General features: G+C 52.7%; 1 protein-coding gene across 4 annotated transcripts in view; it reads right to left on the bottom strand.

Annotated features, from left to right (window-relative positions):
• FYCO1 (FYVE and coiled-coil domain autophagy adaptor 1) overlaps positions 1 to 16,718 on the bottom strand; it is a 54,741-nt gene extending 38,023 nt beyond the window's left edge. Inside the window, exons 1-6 of one of the 4 annotated variants that reach the window (XM_058678789.1) lie at positions 16,590 to 16,718; positions 16,101 to 16,226; positions 13,288 to 13,360; positions 7,790 to 7,956; positions 5,033 to 5,139; positions 3,449 to 3,574 (exon numbers count right to left, since the gene is read on the bottom strand). In XM_058678789.1, the coding sequence (XP_058534772.1) occupies positions 3,449 to 3,574; positions 5,033 to 5,139; positions 7,790 to 7,844 (288 nt within the window). In that variant the 5' untranslated portion in view covers positions 7,845 to 7,956; positions 13,288 to 13,360; positions 16,101 to 16,226; positions 16,590 to 16,718. Of the gene's footprint in view, positions 1 to 3,448; positions 3,575 to 5,032; positions 5,140 to 7,789; positions 7,957 to 11,843; positions 11,964 to 13,287; positions 13,361 to 16,100; positions 16,227 to 16,589 lie in introns of those variants that run through there. The other 3 variants (XM_058678786.1, XM_058678788.1, XM_058678790.1) reach the window with 3 other exon arrangements.
• Between the last annotated feature and the right edge of the window lie 777 nt (positions 16,719 to 17,495).

The following is a 17,495-nucleotide window of genomic DNA, read 5'->3' as shown; positions in this document are numbered from 1 at the left end:
GAATGCCACTCCTGCAGCGTGGGTGGGAGCGGAAGGGGTGACCCTGTCCAAGGGTAACCTCCAGACCCCAGTGGTCTGGAGAAAGATCCAGCTCAGACAGGCTCACAGACATCTGTGGGTGCTCCTGGGTGTCATTTTCGCTTTTCTGCTCCTGCAGCATTGCTGAAACTCAGATCTGAAATTCTTTGATAGAAAGAAGGGAAGGGTTTTGAGGAGCAAGATCTCTGGCTGATGCTGGGCTTGTTTTCAAGCTGTTGGAGAACAGAGGAATGAGACTAAGTGGCTTTGCTTGGAAGGTCTAAGAAGTTCTGCTGGGTGTGGCAGGACCTTCTCTGTGTCCCATGAAACCACCAGGATAATCCACGCACCTACTAAGGCCTTCCCGGTCGGACTGGTGCCTCCTTAGTCACCACAGACAGCATCAGTCACCGGTGCTGGGGGAGTGAGAGCAGCAGGGGCTCTAGGAGGCCCAGTGGCACTGGGGTACCAGAGACAGAAACTGGTCTGTTTCAAAAGTGTGCAGTGGAGGCCCAGGTGCAGGCCCATCCTCCAAACCTCTCAATGGCTCAAGACCAGTACACTGGAAAAACACATGACTGGGACAGACTTGGGTACCAAGTCACCACTCACAGCATGGTCAGAAAGGATGGTTCTGGAAGCCTGCTGTGATGAAGATGGGGTAAGCTAGCCATGGACTCCGGTTCATCTGTTAAAGCACAGTTAAGCCACCTGGGAGCACCTGGGAGCCAAAATGGACAGGCCAAGAGGAACAGTCCCAGAAGACACCTGCAGGCACCTATGCAGGTGGCACCTACTCAGGCAGCGGCTGAGTGGGATGAGCTAGAGTCCTTTTCCACCCCTTCGATGGCCAGGAACGGCTAATGTATGTGTCTGTGGCAGGGGGAGGGTGACAGTGTTCTGACCCAGAGATGAGCTATAAACCCTCATATGCTTTAAGATCCCAACTACGCCACTGGATTAACACAGGAAGCCTGTGGCAGAGCCTCAAGCATTGGCACCTCAGTGAGGGCATAAACACTGCAGCAGACAGCACCTTTAGCCCAGTGCTATAGGTCCCCTTACAGCTTACTCAAGGAAGTGCTACCATAATATGAAGTGGTTTTAAACAATAAAGAGGTGTGAAACCTCATGGGCCACAGAAGCTGTAAGACATTTCTGTGAGTTTCCTGGGTTTTGATCTTGACCAAGGTGGGGAGCTTGATGACAGCCCATGTTCAGAAACTTTTCCACTGATGGGCGGGGTGGGAACAAGGTGCTCCCACAGTGGTGAAGATGAGAGAACTTGGGCAGTGAGGCACATTACTGGGAAGTGTGCCTGTCATACTAACACATGCTCCCTACCCAGGCCCTGCTGTATTCAATAAGACCCTCATATCCCAGGCCACGTGTGTAAGTTCCCTAAGCAGGAACCCATCTTTCTTAGCAATCTGGCTGTCATAACAGCCTTGAGAACATTAACACTTTTAAAACAGTAAACATCTGAGGCTCTTTTTTTTTTTATCAGATCCATTAAATTAATGGATTATATATACACACATACATACATATATATACTTATGTGTGTATATATACATATAATATATATAGGGAACCTCTTATAATATATTTTTCAACATCCTCGTCAAGGGAACAATATTTCCTTTGTACTGCAAAGGAAAACACTGCACAGCCCTTGCATTTTCATCTTGAGACGATGGATCTGTTTTCGTGACCTAATTCCTTAATGCTATTAGCAATTACTAGAACCCAAGTGCATGAGACTGAGAAGTGACACGATGGCAGCAGAGGACAGGAAACCTGCAGGGACAACCACAGGCTTCACATGGGGCCAGTGGGCCACAGGCCTGAGGCCAGCTGACCCCTGCTCATGGTGCTTGAGCAGAGGACAGATGAGGCCCATTCTGAGCCTCTGGAAGCAGCTTCTGAGACTGTTAACCTATATCAGCCCGAAGCGCTGCCTCACACCCCAGTGGAACCTGCCAGGTCCCAAAATGCCTCCTTTTCACTGTCCTTCCCCTCCAGCTGGAAGACTTGGGAGACACAAAGGTCACTGATGCCAACCAGGATCCAGCAGCCCAGTGGTGTCCCAAGCCATCCTGAGCGACGGTGCCCCCTGGGAACATGGCTGCACGGAAGCAGAGCCTGTGGCAGCCTCCACAAACAATGCTCTCTAACTCCATGTGTCTGAACTGGCCAAAGGTCGGCCTGTGGCAGGAGAGAACAAACCTGCCAAGCAGCAGACAGGTATCGGCAAGCACCTCCCAGCCTCAAGGGACTACATTCATCTCCAGAATCCAGCTGTCTCCAGTAATAAAGCTGAAGGCCTTAGTGGCAGGGATGTGGCAGCTGAGCAATGGGAGATAGGAGTGGGCTGAGCCACTCAGATGCACTGAGAGGAGAGGGGTGAGTGGCGACAGCCTCTCCAGACCGATGATGCAGGTTCACTGCTCCACACCTGTGCATTCCACCAGGCCACACCTCACAGCACCTGCCTACACTGCAACAACTCTTCGAAACCAGGGTCCCTCCCTGTTGTTTCAGATTTCACAGTGCAGCTTGATGATAGCATATTTCATACTGCCATTCTCTGTAGGAAGGGACACATGGGCTCCCACCAACATGGCTGGGGAGAGGCTCTTCCTAGAGCACCTGATGTCATGGCCTTTGCAGGAAGCCAGTCAAGGAGCATGTGTGTCCATTTCAGTAACCTCACGCTCACTGAAGAGACACTGAGAAGACATATGACACAAGCCCTTTGGACACTGTGCCCAGAGTCTGTGGGCTGACTTGCTCCTGGATGTGTCAAGCTCTTCCTTCCTGCATGGGCTATGCTGAGCACAGAGGAGAGAGTGCCATGGGGCCAGGGATAGATCAGACTCTGTGTGTGTGTGTGTGTGTACATGCATGCATAACTGCCGTTCTGGAGTTCCGGACAACAGCAAGGCCACAGCACTCTGCTGTCAGAACTGCACATGGGAGGTTGCTTAGCATACCAGCATTTTAAGAAATATCATTGGAGATTCTATAACAATTTCATTTCCAAGTTTCTTGAGCAATTTGTAGGGAAACTGTAAGCTAGCAAACAGTTCAGAATTTCATCTAAGAAAATAACCTGAAAAAGAGGAATCCTGTGTTATTTACCTCTAAGGGATGCCATAAGCAGAGTCTAGTGTGAATAGGCAGGCCTGGGAAGGAATGCAGGGGCTGTGGTCTAAAGTCCATCCGAGATTAAGTGTTTTTCAGGTTGTTGCACCCCGGGATAGGTGGCTGGCTTTGCTGAATTGGAGCCACAGCAACCGTGGGTACCAACTACACAGGAAACTTCCTTATTAACCCACTGAAGTACCTGCTGACTCACTGCTACCCACAGCAGAGTCACTGAAGGCAGGTGGAGAACACACGGTCCCAGCTGCTGCCATCCACTCACCTCCGAGATGGACTTGACAAACCGGATCCCGTCATTGGCTCCTTTCACCTTGGCCAGGCAGGCACAGAAGTAGTCCCAGTAGTCCTTCTTGTTGCCCAGGAGGCTGGCCTTCTCTTTCTGATCAAACTGGGAGCAGAAAGGGGCAGAGAAAGAGGTGCAAGCCCATCACTATTAATCCCATCATTGTAAATGGTTAAGTGGTAACAAAAGATTCTTAGGTGCCAGCACTAGGTGAGACCAAAATTACTGGTGGTATTATTTACTAGCAAATCGAGTTATGCTTATCTCCAAATGACACTATTTTTTATTCCCAATTCATAAACGAGGAAACTGAAGCTAGGAGAGCTTAAGGAACTGGCTCAAGGTCATAGTAGTAATGAGATTTGGGAATAAGAGCTACCCAGGAAGGCCTATCCCCTGAAGGAACCTCTGTGTGGAGTCGGGTGGACAACCACCAAGGTCACTATCAACACAAGGGAGGAGTCTAAGGGGCAAGCCGAGGATGTTAACTCAGCCCCCACTCAGGGAAATGAGGCAGTGACACTTCATCCCAGTTATGAAACTCTAAGATATCAAGTTATTTTTATGTATTTGAAATGCAGAAAGACAAAGGGAGAAAGACTGACAGAGACATCTCTCTTCTGTTGGTTCATTCTCCAACTGCCTGCAACAGCCAGTGCTGGGCTAGGCGAGGCAGGAGCCAGGAATTCAATCCAGGTCTCCCACATAAGTGGCAGGGATCCAAGTACCTGAGCCATGGATGCTGCCTCCCAGGGTGTGCACCAACAGGAAGCTGAAAGAGTGGAGCCAGGCCTTGAACCCAGGCACCATGATGTGGGACGTGGGCACCACAGGTGTTTTGGCTTAGAGTGCTACACCCCTGGAAACCAGTTACTCAGTGCTGGCTTCACTATTGCTTTAAAGCATATACAGCAAATTCAAAGAAATATCAGCATTGAGTCATTTCAAGTACAAAACCAAAATGGGATTAATGGAGTGGGGAGGCTGGGATAAAAGCTCATAAACATTTCTGTATGGTTAAACAATCAGTTGGAAAGGCACGGCAAACTCATGCACTTCAATGTGCTGGGACCTACTCTGCAGTGGGCTGACATCTCATACGCTGTGATGGGATGTGTGGGACAGGAGTGTTCAGGATGACACAGGTACACAGACACAGCTATGTCTCACGGCAACACTCCACGGCACTTTTTCCCGATTATGGAAACCAACTTGACACACATTGTTAGAGCACCTTGTCCAGAAAGAAAAAAAAAGGGGGTGGAGAGGGAAGGGTTTGGGGAGCAATAGCTAACACCACCAGCCTAAAATAAACTTTTGGCCCTCTTCTTTCCTGTCTATCTTAGCTGTCTGCGTTTTTCCACGTTTGCAGAGTCCTCTAGACCAATGCCTCTTAAAGCAAGAAGGCATGAGGGTCACACCCTGAGTATGCCAAGAGAAAACTTCCCTGGGCTGGCTCCAGGGATCCTGATTCAACGGCTCACTGATGAATAAGGAATAAGGAATAGGCTCAGATGCAAGAGACAACAGTAGGACAAGGAGCACGGGGCAGGTGTCACTCACCTGCAAGAGATATTCGAGCTTATAGGAGAACTTGTGCAAGCTGCTGCTGTCGTCTGTGATGGGCTCCCCTGTGTCTTTAAATTCATTACTTAGCTCTGTCACAGCATCTGGAAGACAACATATAGGAACATGTGTCCAGGGAGATGTTGGGTGAAGACAGAGCAGCAGCAGGAGGAGGGAGTGACAGTGATGACAAAGTACCACAGAAATGTACAGGTCACATCAGTATCCTTAGGGTACCATTCCTGAGTTGGAGTGTGTCCAGGCATGCGGAGCCCACCAAGACACTGACCAGGCATATGTCTTCTTCACCTGTTTCTGCCCATCACCATGGCATGTGCATGCAGCAACTGTTCCACCCAATGCTTTCTGGGTGCATGAATCATTCAGTCCCCTAATACTGACCTCGAGAGAGCTTTATCTTGTAAGTGGCTGTTTCATATTCCTGCTGTCTCAGTCTGTTCTGTGTGGCTATAACAAAATACCTGAGGCTACATACTACAGGTTGGTTTAGGTCACAACTTCAGAGGCTCAGAGTCCAACACTGGGCTGCCCCATTTAGTTGGCCTCTGGTGAGGGTCTTCTGCTTTATAACATGGTGCAAGAGACCAGGACTGCCTTTTAATTTTTTCAAGAAAGTAATTAAACTAATTTTATTTGGCCAGCAGAAAGATGCAGAGAGAGAGAGGCAGAGAGAAAGATTTGCCCTTGGGTTCACTCTCCAGATGCTTGCAATAGCTGGGGCTGGGCCTGCATCTTCGTGTCTGGGACAATTTACATCCCTGCACAAAAAAGGATGGGAGCCGCGGGACGACCACCTTTGCCTATGCTGTGTCTCAGAACTACAGTGAGTCTGAATCCTGGGACTCACCTGACCAGTCAAGAGGGCTGGGACACGCTGGACACAATTTGATCATTCTTCAAATTAAAGAAGCTCCAGGTTTCATGAAACACACCTGCCCATCACTAAGGCTGAGTCTGAGCTGGCTGAGTGCTTAGCCAACATACTGCTCCGCCCCCTACCCCCTGCCCCCAGGGGAAGTTAGCCAACGGCAAAGACGGACCTGTGCGATGGACTCTGATGTGTGCCCAAAGGACCCTCTGCCATGGCTGGCCCTGGGCAGGAGGCAGGGGCTGCTTGGGGAAGGCACAGTGCTCAACACTCACTGCTCCTCTACAGGCTAGACACCCTCAACCTGACCTGGGTGCTCCTGACAGTCTCAAAGGAGCCCCTGGCCGTGAGCCAGGACCTTTTCACCTTGCACCTGCTGGAATCCCATATGGGTGCTGGTTCTAATCCTGGCAGCCCTGCTTCCCATTCAGCTCCCTGCTTGTGCTTGGGAAAGCAGCTGAAGATGGCCTAAAGCTTTGGGACCCTGCATCCGTGTGGGGGACCTGGAAGAGGCTCCAGGTTCCTGGCTTTGGATTGGCTGAGCTCCAGCTTTTGCAGCCACTTGGGGAGTGAACCAATGGATAAAGATCTTTCTTTCTGTAAATCTGACTTTCCAATAAAAATAAATAAATCTGTATATGAAAGTGGGGCAAGAAACTGAGTCCACAGCTGCTTGATTTCAAAGTCTGCGGAAGAAGCAGGGAACTCACGGCTCTGTTTCTGCCTCACTGCCACTGTGTGACCCTGGGCAAGCTACTTAATGTCTCTGTGCTCGTTTCCTCACCTGCCAAAGTGGGAATGCCAATGGCACCTTTCCCACAGGACCAAACACGAGGACTCAGTCACTATCTGTAAGACATGGAGGATAGCACCTGGTCCACTAAATACCAGCTAATCATTAGCTATCAGGGGCTCAACATGTGACAAATAGGTGACAGCATGCCTGCTGTAGTGATCTGTAACTTGTTCACTTTGGCTGATAGTGCTGCTGTGACAGAGCACTGTGTGCAGGCTGAACAGTCCCTGTGGAGCCTCCGAGAGGCTAACAACATCAGCACTGGTGACGGAAAGGGTGGAAAATCTGCCTGGATTTTTGACCGTGGGCCATCACCGTAAACTTGGAACCAGCAGCTGGCAGAGAAGGCCATCTGTTCTCCTGAGTCAGATATACCCCCCTGCCTCTTCTGCCACCTTGCCTTTCTCTCCAAGATGGGGCTCAGCCTCTACTATTGGGCAACATCATGCTGGGGGAACCTGCAGGTGTGGCAGACCCAGAGCTGGCATCATGCATCATGGGCAATGGGATACCTGTATCTAGGGCCAAGTGAAACCAAAACAAGGCAGACAAGGATGTGACCTTCCTGCTTAGAGGAACAGAAAACACTCCCTCCCCACAGCAGCCAGCTTTACTGCAGCCCACAGGCTTGGGACTGAGTCAAAGACTTAACAGAGGCAGCTTGAAAACACTCACCTGCACGCACACACATGTGCACATGAACATACTTACCCCACACCTGCACATGAGCATACTCCCTAGTATGTACATGTACATACACACTCCACATGTGTACACAAAGATATTCCCATACGTGTACACACACTCATTCCTATGCCTGGCACATGCACACACACACACACTCATTCCTACGCCTGGAACATGCACTCTGAAATCTGATCTAGTTCAGAGTTGCGTAATTGATTCTGTTTACAAACTGGCTTGACCACACTCTCAACGAAGGGGACAGTGGAAATCTGAGCCCCAAATATTTCAGGGTGAGTGAAGACAAAAGGACCGCCATTTCGACAGCCAAATTACCACCACAGTTTGGGAAGCCAAGCTGGTGTGCCCAGCCTCCTTGCCACACCTTGCAGGTCGCGGATGATCCTCTGGAGCTGGCCCTCGGCGCTGCAGGAAGCCATGGCGAGGTCGCCTTGCTTTGCTCTGTGCCTCCTGTCTGTGTCTGGAGAAAGGCCTAGAACTTCAGCCCTTGGTGACTGTGTGGTCAGTGGCGGTCAGATTCCATAGTGACACCTGCACGGGAGAAGTCAGGGAGGAACCATGGGAGCACAGTTAGTGCCAAAACTCTGCTCTGGGTACAAGGGTGCCTGCCTGGGAGCTCCCCCTGCCAGGACGGTTTCATCTTTCTGGGTGTGCTTTCCCTTGGGGCAATCTCCACAGCTTCCGAAACACTCACACACAGGATCTCACACGTTCATTCTCACTTGCCTGCTTTGGGGCGCCATGAGAAACAGCCTCAGCCCACCAGCACAGCCTATTCTGTGAGAGCCGCCCCAATTCTACCTCTTGGACTGCCACTGTCCAGCCTTAGGAAAGCCACCAGCGGCTCCGTCCACCCTTCAGAGCCAAGGCTAGAGTATGCCAGATTCCTAGCCGCCCTCCTGTCAGACCCCACCTTGCCCACACAGGGCTCCCCCTCCACCTCACCTCACTTCCCCAGGAACCCTTGGGCCAGTAGCGCTGCAGGGCCACGGACCAAGGGCACATACCCTCAGGACCTCTGGACCGAGAAGAGCCTAGCTGGCCTAGCAAGGGGAGCAGCCCCTGGTCTTAGCTGCCCAGAGCCTGCCTCAGCCTGGGGGTACAAATGCCACTTGGCCTGCCACCCTCTACCAAACAGGGGATGGGCCTCTATTTTAAGCTCAGTTACAATCCACTCCTGCTGCTGAGTACCAACTTAGCAGCCCCTTGGGCAGCTGCTGGTGTGATTTAAGGACACAGAGGTGGCTACAGACCAATGGGGGTGAGGAGCTACGAGTGCCCAGGGAAGGGGACTGGACTGGCCTGGGACATTCCTTGTGCTCCCAGAATTCTGCTTCCACCCTTAGCTGCCCACCGCCAGGCTGTCATATCTGCTGGCAAAAGCAGCCGCTGTCACATGAGGGCCTGTGTGCTGGGCCCCAGCGTGTGCTCTGTGCACACTCACCCTGAGGGGGTGGATGGCATTGCCCCTGGATACAGAGCAGCACATGACACTCAGAAGAGTCCCATAGGCTAAGGCCCTGGGCCAGGTAGGAACAGAACTGCATCCATCCCGGTTAGTCTGATGTCCAACCTGGTGGCTTTCCCAGCTAGGGTAGCTGACGCACTGAGCTGAGCCGTCATCCCCACTGGCAGTGGGCAGCCCCTCCCACCGGCTCTCAGGCACCACCTTGAACTCCAATGCCACCCTGAGAGTTGCTAGCACTGCTGACTTTTGCTTACCACACTAGGAGCCTGCCCACCCACCTGCCTGCCTGAAGGCTCCTCCAAACACCCACTGGAGCATTCCAGCAGCCACAGTGGGCAAGGAAGGCCTGACTGGAACATTCCAGTGTCCGCAGGGGTGAGGAGGGCCTGTTATGGTAGCGTGACGTGGATGCTGAGAGCGCCTATTTTTAACCAGCATGCAGGACAGCTATGACTCAGTGAAAACAAGGCCCAGGGCAGCTTCTCCTGCCTGGGTGGGAAAAGACAGCCAGGCACAAAGCCATAACCACACACATACACACTCACCCTAGCAATTCGTCACACTGACCCTCAACAGCCCCTGAACACCTACTGGCACCTGCTTTTCACAGACACCAGCCTGGGAGGTAGGAGTGGTTTATGAGAAGCCTGCCTGTCTATCCCTGGCAGTGCCTCCAGCTGACCTGCTGAACCAAGACTAGGCAAGGCCCTAGAGTAAACCAGAACCCAGGCTCAGTCAGTGGCCGGTGCAGAGCTTCAGTCCTGGCAGGGCAGGGAGCAGGAATAGCAAGCTGGCCCAGCATTGCATCATGTCAGGTACCCGCCAGGTGCAGCCTGGGAATACAGAGGCTGGCATGGCACAGGCCTGCCCCCGTGGAGCCCAGCTGTCTGCATGGAGACGGAACAATAGCCAGACACTGAGCAACAGGTTCTTGTAGGGGCATGGGCACAAATCCACAGCTACACAGCAACCAAGAGCAATGTACCACAGACACACGGGGACAGACAGACACACAGAGGAACCTCAGGCTATGGTGTGAAAGAAGCCAGTCAAAAGGCTGCACACCTGCCTCCCACTCATGAGATGCTCTCACGATGGCAAAGCAAACAAGGCTGGTGGTTGCCAGGGCTGGGCAAGGAGGGGCGAGGAGGGGCGAGGAGGGAGGGGCTGACCACGCGGGCACAGGGGGAAATTGGGAGTGTTTGTGAAGTGGGGACTGAGGGGAGTCAGTTCAGTGTCTGCTGATGGCTATCTGATGAAAGAGTTACCAAAGGCCTGCCAAACAACTCACAAAACACGAAAGTTCTGCCTCAAAAAAAAAAAAAAAAAAAGCAGCACTGGATGAATTTTTAACAAATGCTAAGGGGCCCTGTGGGAGGGGCAGTTTAAACTGTGTGTCAAGGAACGGGTGGGTGGGCACTGAGAAGTCCAGGGAGAGGGGACGCGGGGGAAGGGCACAGCGTGGGGAGGGTGCGTCTCTTCCTGCACTCACCTCCCCTAGCTGCTTCCCCTTTACCAGGCAGCCTGGAGCTTCCAGAACCCATCTCGGAGGAGGATGCCTGGACTCACAGGAAGCCCACTGGATCCCAAGACGAGGGCGTGAGACACAGACAATGCATGTTACACAGCAGCCGGCTTTCCTGGCAGCCGGTCCTGTTTGGAGGCTGGCACGTGGGCAGACACGTGTACAGCCCAAGCAGTCTGCTGGCACGGAGCGCCTGCACACAGGCATAAGCAGCTCCTTTAAGCCAGCCAAGCCAGCAGGCCCTCTCCGTGTGACCTTCACAGCATACTGAGCTGGGGTCAAATTCCCAGGTCAGGGAGTGAGCTGTTTCCAGCCACTGATTATATAAGCTGATTGTCCTGACTGCCTGTGTCGCCACTAAGGCTGTGGGCCGGCAGACATGACCGTGAGATCCGTGGCCACAGTGAGCTCCCCGCCAAGACCTGGTTCACCACTTCACAGGGACTCAGGTCCCCTGTTGCTATTTTCATGGATTCTTAGCCACTTGCACTCTGTCCTCTGCCTTGAAGCCATTACTACCCCCAGGAAAGGAACAGCAGGGGCACTATCTCAGACTAGGCCACAGCCAACTTCCCCGCGTCCCTAGATAAGCGTGACTTTCCGTTGAAGCACCACAGACATTCAGCGTGAAGCAGCCCGATCCTGACAGCTGCAACCCAGCAGCCAGCTGCTATCTGGACTCTGGGGCAGTTCTGGGCCTCGGTCCCCCAGGGCTGCGCTGCTTCGGCAGCAGAGGAGGCTGCAGGTGTCCAGCCCTCAGCAGGCCCCAAGGCGCACACCACCTCCGTGGATGCAGGGTCCCAGCGAACCCCAGAGCCTTCCTCACTGTCTTGGGTAAGCTCTTTGGAGTATCAGCACAGTCACTGCACGAAACCCTTGGGAACATTAGATTTTTCTTATCAATAACTCAAAAGTATGCTTAAAGCCATCCAAAATGTCCAAAACATCCATTCTGACCAAGATGGGAAGAGACAAAATGCAGACTCCTACACCTGCCCAGGCGCCTTCAATACCCAAACAACTCAGACAGTAATTTAGTTCCAAGTTAACATACAAAGGCATGCACTGACTCATATGACATGATGCTGCAAGTGACTCATGTCCATAATGTGGCCTGGAAACTGGCTGAATGTCTACACAGCTGCTAAAGGCAACAAAAGACTGGAAGGGGAGGAGGAGGCTGGGGCCATGCAATGGGCCTTGCCGTGCTTTCGGAACTCTGCTCCCACACCAAGGGCTCAGAACTGACCCAGACAGGGTGTAGTACGGCTGGACTCCTCCCCCAAGTCTCAACCAGATGGAACACCCGGTTATAAATTCCATCCTGGCCGAGAAAGCGTGTCAACAAGCACAACTCCACCCGCTGCCCAAGCCTGGCTCAGTGCAGACAACAGTATTCATTCCGCAAGCTCCCACCTGTGGTACCTGTTCTCCGAAGGCCTGCTGGCAGTGGGACTCGGGGGCAGACAGACTACCCCACCAGGGCTTCACCAGGGTGGCCAGCAGAGTGCTGGTGAGTTTACCAGAAGTCAGCTCACAGGCCGGCACGTGAACACAGGTGGGTGTGTTAGGTGACTCAGCCTGCAGGACCTGTCATTACAGTGTCCACCCACCGCAGGCCTGGGTCATCCTTTCCAAACACACCTTTGTTGCGGGTCACCTCCTTCCCTTCTTAAAGGGAATGGGGACTTAGGACTTGGCCATCATTTCTGAGCCCCAATCTGGGTTCCCATCCCACCCCAAACAGCTGGTTCTTCAGTGACTCCCCTAGAACACACACAACCAGCCTGAAATCCAGGGACCCAGGAGGGCAGGCCCCAAAGGGGCCTGTGCCCAGGAGCAGCCAACACTGTTTTTCAGGGAGGAAACACTGTCTTGTTTTGTTTTTTTGTTTTTGTTTTTTCCAGCGGTTGCTGCCGGAGAGGACCTACTTGCCTGTGCTCCAGCCTGCAGGCCGAGGTCCCGCCGCTGGAATGCCTGAGCAAGCACCCATGTGACAACCTGGGCACACTCCTAGCCATTGCCAAGAGGGTCGGGCCAGCTGCAGATGAGTTAGGAACTGAATGTGACAGAATCTGATAAAGCTACTCATGTGGCTTTGAGGAAGTGAAGAACCTAGACGATTTCTGCTTTTGTGATTCCTGCCTTAATTGCTAGGCTGGGGGCTGTGTGAATCCCGGGCCTGACAGTCTACGTGACACCCCAGGGACACCCCCGGAACATCTGGCAGGTCACTTGGGCAGACCACTCCTCCAGAAGGAGGTCCTTGCTGTTCGATGGGATTCACAACTACACAACACAACGAAACTACATAACCCACACAATGAAATTACACAACTACACAACGAAATTACAAAACAAAACTACACAACTACACAACTCAATCACACAACTACACAACCCAATCACACAAACACAATCAAGCAACTACACAACTCAATCATGCAAACTCAATCACACAACTACACAACTCATACAAACCCAATCACACAAATAGGACTGCAGGAGCTCTGGGTCACACTGTCATCGAGGTCAACAAGCTCCAAGCGAACCTCAATCAGGCAATAGAAGACTCAGCCTGGTCCCTGGCGAGTGCAGGGGACTTGAGACATGGTGCTGTGCTTTCTGGGGCGGGGGTGGGGGAGGAGCAGTGGGAGAACAGCCTGGGCAGAAGCCCAGAACAAGATCAGCTGGGGGCAGTAGTGGGGACAAGAGACCCCCGGCTGGCTCTGAAGCTGCAGCAGGCTCCCCTCGAGTTTCATCCACCTGGACTCATAGCCAGACTTGTTATGTGTTACGTATACTCAGCTCACCAGGCCACCTCCCAGCAATCTGCCTGTCCAGGACAAGTTATCTGACTTCTTCCTACCTCGTCTTCCAGGTGTGCCCTGAGGGGGGTGGCCCTTCACCTGTCTTCGTGCACAGTGATTCTAACAGCGATCCTAACAGCGGGCAGGAAAGGGGAGGAAAATTCTCTGTGATGGGCCATGGCTGAGCGCTCCTTTCTGCCCCTGGCCAAGTCTGCAGCTACAGAAAGCCTGGGGAGCTCCAAGTTCAGCCCCAGGATGGGCTTATTGCAATGAAGCCTGCTGTGTGTTCATGGCTTTCTTGGATTTGGGGCAGTGGTTATAAGTTTCTCTTCTAGATGCCAAAGGCTCCCCTAATTGGACTTCCTGCTTTTGGCCAAGGAGGCACTGCCCCAGGCCCCCGAGGTGGTTGGCCAAGCGGTCTCTAGGCCCCCAGAGCCGCCACGAGATGAGAGTATTTAAACCACAGATTCTCCTTCGGTCTGTCCTCAGAACCACACTGCTGCACACATCCTCATCCCTGCCAACTGGAAGCAGTCAGAACCAGGCCTTTGGTGTCCTTCGCATGCCACAGGGATCCGGGTGAGCAGGAAGGACTATGACCAGTAACTCAACCATCGGGTCAACTGGTTACAATGTGAGAAAAAGGGGAAAAAAATTCTCTTGCCAACTGAGCACGCCTCCTACCACCTGCTGCTTCTCAAAGTTAAAGGACCTAAGTATCCCAAGGCTTCAGGGCTCATGACAGGGATGGTCTAGATACTCCAGTCGGTTTAAGTGGCTCATCAGAGAACAGTGAGAAGGTGGGCAGGCATTTGGCGTGGTACCTAAGACTCACTATGAATGACTGGTCTGAGTCCCAACTCCTCGCTTGCAATCCGGCTTTCTGTTGATGTGCACCCTGGGACGCAGCAGGTGACAGCTCAAGCATTTGGTTCCTTGCTACTCCCCTGGAAAACATGGCTGGACTCTTGCCTGGGTGTTGTGGACATCTGGAGAGTGAACCAACAGATGAAAAATGATTCTGTGTGTCTGTCTGTCTGTCTGTCTTTCAAAAGTGAGAACTCAATAAAACATTTTTGGAAATAACCTGGTAAACCAAGTTGCCATTGGTAGAGAGGCAGCAACACTCCAGCTGCCACTCTACCCATGGACTTACTGAAACAGAGGCGCTTACACCAATCAAGAGCTGCTATGTGAAAGAAACTGACACTAAAATCACAAGCAGAAATTTCATCTTTGGAGCAACATTAAGAACCCAGCAGCCACTAGGTGAACCAGCAAGGGCAGCTGCATTAATGACTTCTCTACGGCCACTAGCACTCTACATAGTGCCTGGTCTATTCACAGTGATCGTGGCTCCTCGCCCTAGATACGACCAGGGGGACATCTCCCATGAGATCACAGCTAGAAAACAGCTTCCCTGCCTCATGTGAAAGGGATTCTGGTTTTGAGACACCTATGTGGCAACTTTGGGATCTCCAGAAAACACAGGTTACCCAGCAGCCACACCTGGGCTTGCAGTGGGCACGGGTTGGGGAGGAGATTGTCATGTTTTGCTTATCCACTCGGTGACCTGCAGTCTTCGTGGTCAACATGGAGCAAGGCCACCTCTGATTCGCTCTTCCTCTCATCTCAAGCATCCCACCCAGAAACCACCCAGCTAAAGACTGGCCTCCTGAAGCCAGTCAGGTGCTCTCAACTCAGCCCGGGGGCGGTGGGGGCGGGGGGAAGGTAGTACAAGGAGCAGTTGGGGGAATGAATCCCTGCCCCAGGCTGGGATCAACCCCTAAAGCAAGTGTAAAAAAAAAAAAAATCAAGGTAAAATATTGCCTTGAGTATATGGATGGTCCCTATATAAGTCTTTTGGTGATTCTAGGTATTTCCCTACTTTTCTAATCGACAGTTGAAAACAACTCTAAAAATAAAAGAATGTGAGGCCGGTGCTGTGGCATAGCCAGTTAGCTGCCTACAGTGTCAGCATTCAGTCTGGGCACTGGTTTGAGTCCTGGCTGCTCCACTTCAGATCCAGCTCCCTGCTAATATGCTTGGGAAAGCAACGGAGGATGGCTCAGGCACTCTGACCTCTGTCATCAGTGTAGGTAACCTAGATGAAGCTCCTGGCTCCTGCCTCTCCCTGACCCAACTGTTGTGGTCATTTGGGGAGTGGACAAAATATCTCTGTGTCTCCCCTGTCCTCTCTTTCTCTGTACCTCTGCCTCCCAAAACATGAAATACATAAACACAGGCTACACAAAGACGCACATTTTTCCACTCAAGCAGATAAACCCTGTTTTCCTCCAAATTCCTTGGTCAAAGGTGGCCATGGTCAGTCTGACCATGACCCACAACTGGTAGGGGGAGGGGACAGGTAGTCAACACTTTGGAAATAGTGGTTGCCACTCAAGGGGTGGGGAGTCAAGGGGTGTCCACGCCAAGCCCTTCCTAAAAGATGGGAGCCCTGGGTCCCTCCACCCCCAGCAGCCCCAGGCAGAGGCCAGGGGGTTAAGCCTGCCTGGGGCCACCAGGTCAGCAGCCGCAGGAGGGCGGAGAGCAGATTAAGCCCTGACCCGCTTCCCAGTGTGGGTAGGAAACTGCTGTGCTCAGACAAGCTAGGGACACCGGGCTCCTGCCAACACAGGCAATGTGTCAACAGGCGCTCTGGAGGGGACAGCCAGCAGGGAAGGTAGGGAGAGTGACAAAGGGAGAGCAGGGCGCACGCAATGGTGTTCACAGGGTGAGGGGACCTGCGGATTAATGTCAACCATATGGGCTGCTTTTCTTAGGAAAAAATAACATTTTACCCTCTCCATCCTATGCAGCCACACCAGAGACACCGCAGAAGCCGCCCACAAGCTGTTTCTGTGAGGATTACCTGAGGGCCAGCGACCCTGCCACGAAGCACGAGTGGCCCGGGGGAAGGCGGGGGCAGCGAGCCGACTACTCCTGGGACAGGGCAAGCCCTGTATCGGCCAAGTGGTTTCAGGTGAAGATTTCTGGGCTGGGCCAAAAATGAGACCTCTCACCGACACGACAAGCCCCGCCTCGTTCAGAGACCCCCACACAGCAGGCCCCTGCGCGACCCCTCGGCTGTCCGGGGTGTGGGAACCGGTGTCTGAGCTGCCTGCCCAGGGGCAGCCTGGGTTCCAAAGGTATTTTCCCCCTGCCCAAGGTGTTTCCGAGGCGCGTTGGGCTAAGGACAGGTCCGGGGCAGAGTCCCAGGCAGGGTCTGTGGGAAAGCCGGGGTGGGCGGGGACCGTCAGGGCAACAGGTGACAAACCGCACCCTGAACTAAGCTCTCCAATTCAGGGTCGAGGCCAGTCCCGACGCCCCCAGAGTCCTGCCTGTCCCCCGCGGCACTTACGCGCTCGTGGGCCCACGGCGGGGCAGAATCGAAACTTTCTGGGGCCAAGCGGAAGAGTACTAGAGCGCCGTACCGGCCGCCGTGACGCGTACGCCCCGCCACAGGCGGCTGCGAACTACAACTCCCGGCATGCTCCTCGGCGGCATGAGCCTACAGCTCGCATCGGGCCACACGAGCAGATGGCCGTGGACTACGCCTCCCGGCATGCTCTTCGACAGTGCGGAGCTCTACAAAGTGAAAAGCTCTCTGACCATCACCGCTGGAACTTGCAATTCCAGAGGGCCTGCGTGCCTGCGATTCCTCTTTGGGATCTATGTAACTGTGTCCTGTGCTGCAAGTGTAAAACATAAGGATGCGTCACAACCTTCGTGGGAATGCGTATGTGGAGAACCTGCTCATGGATTTTGAATTTTTTTTTTTTTTTTGCACCATATAGTGTCCACCTGGATTCTAGAGTCTCAGTCCAAAAAAATACGCATGAACTAGCTTGTCGCTGTCCTGCAGCAATGGACTTGGTGCACGGAGCCGATAATAACACGCGTGGACTCTGACTGATGGTCGAAAACTGAAGTTTATTAGTGGCATCAGACTTTATACACCGAGGGTCATATAGGATAAGGGAGGAGGCACTGAGCTTATCAACAAACCCCATCAACTGTTTCTCTACTTTTGTTTGGAACTCTTTTGTATATTCCACCAAGTGCGCTCATTCACATGTTGTCCACTCAGCTGTTCTCGTACAAATATTACCCTGTCAATTGTAATCCTGTGCTCACTGACCTTCAACGGTCACAGTGTCCTTCTACACTAGCTCATGGACATTTTGTGTTGACAAGGCAGTGTGACATACATATGCATGCATGTCAAAGGTGGCGGAGCAAACCTCCCTTCCATCCCCATGCCAAA

This window comes from Ochotona princeps, chromosome 21 (assembly GCF_030435755.1).
Source record: "Ochotona princeps isolate mOchPri1 chromosome 21, mOchPri1.hap1, whole genome shotgun sequence".
NCBI lineage: Eukaryota > Metazoa > Chordata > Mammalia > Lagomorpha > Ochotonidae > Ochotona > Ochotona princeps.
Note: the sequence above shows the minus strand (reverse complement) of the source record. Positions and strands in the feature narration are given on the sequence as shown.